The sequence below is a fragment of the Selaginella moellendorffii genome, unplaced genomic scaffold, assembly GCF_000143415.4.
Source record: "Selaginella moellendorffii unplaced genomic scaffold, v1.0 SELMOscaffold_14, whole genome shotgun sequence".
NCBI lineage: Eukaryota > Viridiplantae > Streptophyta > Lycopodiopsida > Selaginellales > Selaginellaceae > Selaginella > Selaginella moellendorffii.
Window position 1 is genome coordinate 868,343 of NW_003314275.1, and position 3,498 is coordinate 871,840.

Genomic DNA, 3,498 nt, shown 5'->3' on the forward strand with positions numbered 1-3,498 from the left:
TTTGGAGCCTTGGCAATTGCTGCAATTTACAATTGGTAGTACCCTCTTGATTAATATTACTAAATATGTTGTTGAAGTGTTTTACAAAGAGATCAAAATTTTACAAAATAGAGAACCAGGAAAGAAGCATTCCAAGATTTGATTAATCTCAAGAAGTTAAACTGGAATATTGATCAGACTGTATAATAATTTTAAACTTGATTTGGTTGACGAAGCTACAGAATTTAGACCATGTGTCATCAAACTTTACTATTATACCAATCTTTAGTTAAAAAACAAGAAGCTATTTTTGATATTAAATAATTTACTAAAGCTACAAATGCATATCATAGTATCAAGAACTCGTCATTAAAAAAAGGGAAGACAACAAAATTACTAATAAAATACTAAAGCAACAAAAAAGATATGTTAAACACTTTATCCTTAAAACCTTATTTTTATAAACTTGATACAACACAAAATAATCCAAAAACTTAATTTAGGTATAGGTTCATACTTATCCTAGATGTCTAATAGAAGATTTTGAATTCAAATCCCATTACCAAAGATTTAAGGTTCAATTTTTACTATAGACAGTAATGGTGAATAAATAAATATAATAAGATGACAAATACATGACACCCTATTAATATGAATTCTGTGGCAAATAAATATTCTTATGTGGTGCTAAAGTGTTGTAAAAAATGCATAATATAAACATTTACATACAAATATTATTTTTAGTGGTATGACTCACACACACTGTATGATTTTTTTTTATATATTTTACAAATTTGGTAAGTGCCACCTAGTACACCTTCCCTTTGGAGGTGTACCTCCACCTTGAATTGACAATCACAAATCACTTCACTTCACAGTAAGTTTATAAAAGGAGGTAGAACATGTGTTTTGTATGTTTTTTGGTTTTCTCCACAGCTGTCCAGTAGTCAATATATCATATCATACAATGTGTCAGTTTCTTACTGGATGGTTCATTATTAAGATCACTAGCAAATTTATTGATTTAATTTTAGGAATGGTGAATTATAATAATTCAAGTTGGTAAGGTTTAAAAATCTTTTGTTAATAACTGCTAGCGCCAATAATAAATGCGCTACAACACCCTGTCTACATTGGAAAGAGAGAATAGGATGGAGGAAGTTCCGGAGGAAGTTCCGGAGGGCGCCTTTGGCAAGCACAAATGCGTGCTCAGCATCGATGGGGGCGGCGTGCGCGGCCTCATCCCAGCACAGATCCTCATCTTCCTCGAGGAATGCCTCCAGGTTATAACTAGAGCAGTAGCAATGTCTTGTTTTGCTAGATCTTTCATTTCATCTTGGGTCGATCACACAGGAGCTGGACGGCCCCGACGCTCGAATCGCAGACTACTTCGATGTAGTCGCCGGGACGAGCACTGGCGGCTTGATCTCGATCATGCTCGCGGCCCCCGATGCGCAGCGACGACCCTTATTCACGGCCAAAGGTATCAACAAGTTCTACCTCGACAATTGCAAGACCATCTTCAATAGAGATCGGTATGTCAGGACTGTAGATCATCTCTCTTCTTTGTGGTTCTTGTTCTTCGCTAGATAGCAAGATAACTGTAGTCCATATCTTATCTATCTTTCCTCAGCATGACATCCATCCGTGCTATGTTTGGTCCCAAGTACTCTCCAACAAACTTGGAGCATTTGCTCGAGAGCTATCTCAAAGACACGCGAATCCGAGACACCGTGACCGAGCTCCTCGTCACTGCTTTCGATACGAGGCTCCAGAATCCAGTCTTCTTCACCACAGCTGCTGTAACTTCTTGCCGATCTAGATATTTTTTTTTCGAGCTTAGCCTTTTGTCTCGACAGGGACGAGTGGATCCAACCAAGAACGCTTTGCTGCGAGAAATCGCTCGTGGAACCTCGGCGGCTCCCACGTTTTTCCCGCCAGTGAGATTCAGCTGCGAGGATTCCGAGTACCATTTGACAGACGGAGGTCTCGTCGCGAACAATCCTGTAAGTTCTTCGTTCGCATTAAAAAAACTAGAATTCTTTCTTCCTTTGTTTATTTTGTTTCTCTTGTCTTATATGAGCAGACTTTTCTTGCTCTAGTCGAGGCCTTCAAGGATCCTCAAACCAACAAGCTACTCAAGGATTCCAAGAGAACTTTACTCGAGGTTCGGTTCTTTTCGCTGAAAAAAGTGAACTCTTTGAATCTGATCTAGAAAGGTTTTCTTTTTCCAGCGATTCAATGACTGCTTGGTGCTCTCACTGGGATGCGGCACTCTTCCTTTCAGTTACGAGGCCCAGGAGATTTCCAAATGGGGAGCTCTTGGCTGGGTGCTACACAAAGATGGTGCTCCGATCATCAACATGCTCTTGGACGCGAGCTCAGATATGATGGACAACAACATCGCTCTCATGTTTAAAACTGGATTTTGCGACAAGAACTTGATCAGAGTCCAGGCAAGTTATCTCGACTTTGGTTAGATCCAAACTTACAAACGATGGTTATAACAGACAACAAGACTGTCCAAGACCGCGGCCGAAGTGGACAACTCCACGCCGGAGAACCTCAAAAACTTGGCAGCTCTCGGCCAGGAACTTCTCGACGAGCGATTGGCACGGACAAACTTTGTTACTGGAAAGTTCCAAGATGCGACGGCCGAGACGAATAGAACAGCCATCAAACGGTGAGTTTTCTTTCTTTCAATCCTATCAGCTCGTGACAAGTTCTTTCTACGATCAGGTTCTCCAAATGGTTGTCGCTAGAGCGCAAGGCTCGAGAGGCACAACGAGAAGGGGAGCCCGAACGGATCCACGAGATGCGAAGAGTCACTTCTGCGAGGTGGAAAAACCCGAGTAAAATTTCTTATTCCAATCAACCGAGACCGTTCAAGAACACACCAAGACTTTGCAGCCATCCTCTTCCCATCTGGTGCTAAGTAGCGATCTCACAAGCTCCTTGACGGCTCTTCTAGATTGCATTTGCTACTCGTTCATTTGGAAGCTTGTTCACTCAACCTAGGTCCTTCGCTTGTACAAACATAAAAATCATGGTCATAAAAGGTCATTTTAAAGCCAAAAATTCTCCTTCACCATAAGGATATCTATGGTAGAAGTTTCATCCATTGCCAATTGGATCTTATTTTAAATTTTTACTTGAGATGCAAGGAGAAGAATTTATGGTCTGCTTATTACTAGAGTATCCAAAATTCTGCCACCACTTTGTTTGGATTATAACTATGTTCTATGGAAACTGCAGTGTAGATGGGATGGCACTAATAATAACAATTTTATTATAATTATTATATTTTTTGAATATTTGTGAATATTTTTATGAAAGAATATTTTACTATTGAATAAATATATTACTGAATGAGAGTGAATGTTAAGAATTTTATTCATTTCTTTCTTGTTTTTTACAATTATTTAACAAAGACAAAAACATAAACTTTTAGAGAAATTTAAATAAATCAAGAATTATTTCATATTTCATACCAAAAATATTTTATTAATTTTAAATTAC

The 3,498-nt window shown here is 38.7% G+C and overlaps 1 protein-coding gene across 1 annotated transcript; it reads left to right on the top strand.

The window, feature by feature from the left end:
* The first annotated feature begins 1,099 nt into the window (after window positions 1-1,099).
* LOC9632163 (patatin-like protein 2) lies at window positions 1,100-3,100 on the top strand. Its single transcript, XM_024675440.1, has 8 exons — window positions 1,100-1,262; window positions 1,333-1,514; window positions 1,613-1,781; window positions 1,839-1,985; window positions 2,066-2,146; window positions 2,214-2,435; window positions 2,490-2,662; window positions 2,719-3,100. The coding sequence occupies exons 1-8, from the start codon at window positions 1,131-1,133 to the stop codon at window positions 2,912-2,914; spliced, it is 1,302 nt and encodes a 433-aa protein (XP_024531208.1). The 5' UTR covers window positions 1,100-1,130; the 3' UTR covers window positions 2,915-3,100.
* Window positions 3,101-3,498: the final 398 nt, after the last annotated feature.

Coding starts and splice junctions, on each gene's coding strand:
- LOC9632163 (XM_024675440.1), top strand. CDS start 1,131: ATGGAGGAAGTTCCGGAGGAAGTTCCGGAGGGCGCCTTTGGCAAGCAC. Junction 1,782..1,838: donor TCTTCTTCACCACAGCTGCT/GTAACTTCTTGC, acceptor TTGTCTCGACAG/GGACGAGTGGATCCAACCAA. Junction 2,663..2,718: donor AATAGAACAGCCATCAAACG/GTGAGTTTTCTT, acceptor TTCTACGATCAG/GTTCTCCAAATGGTTGTCGC.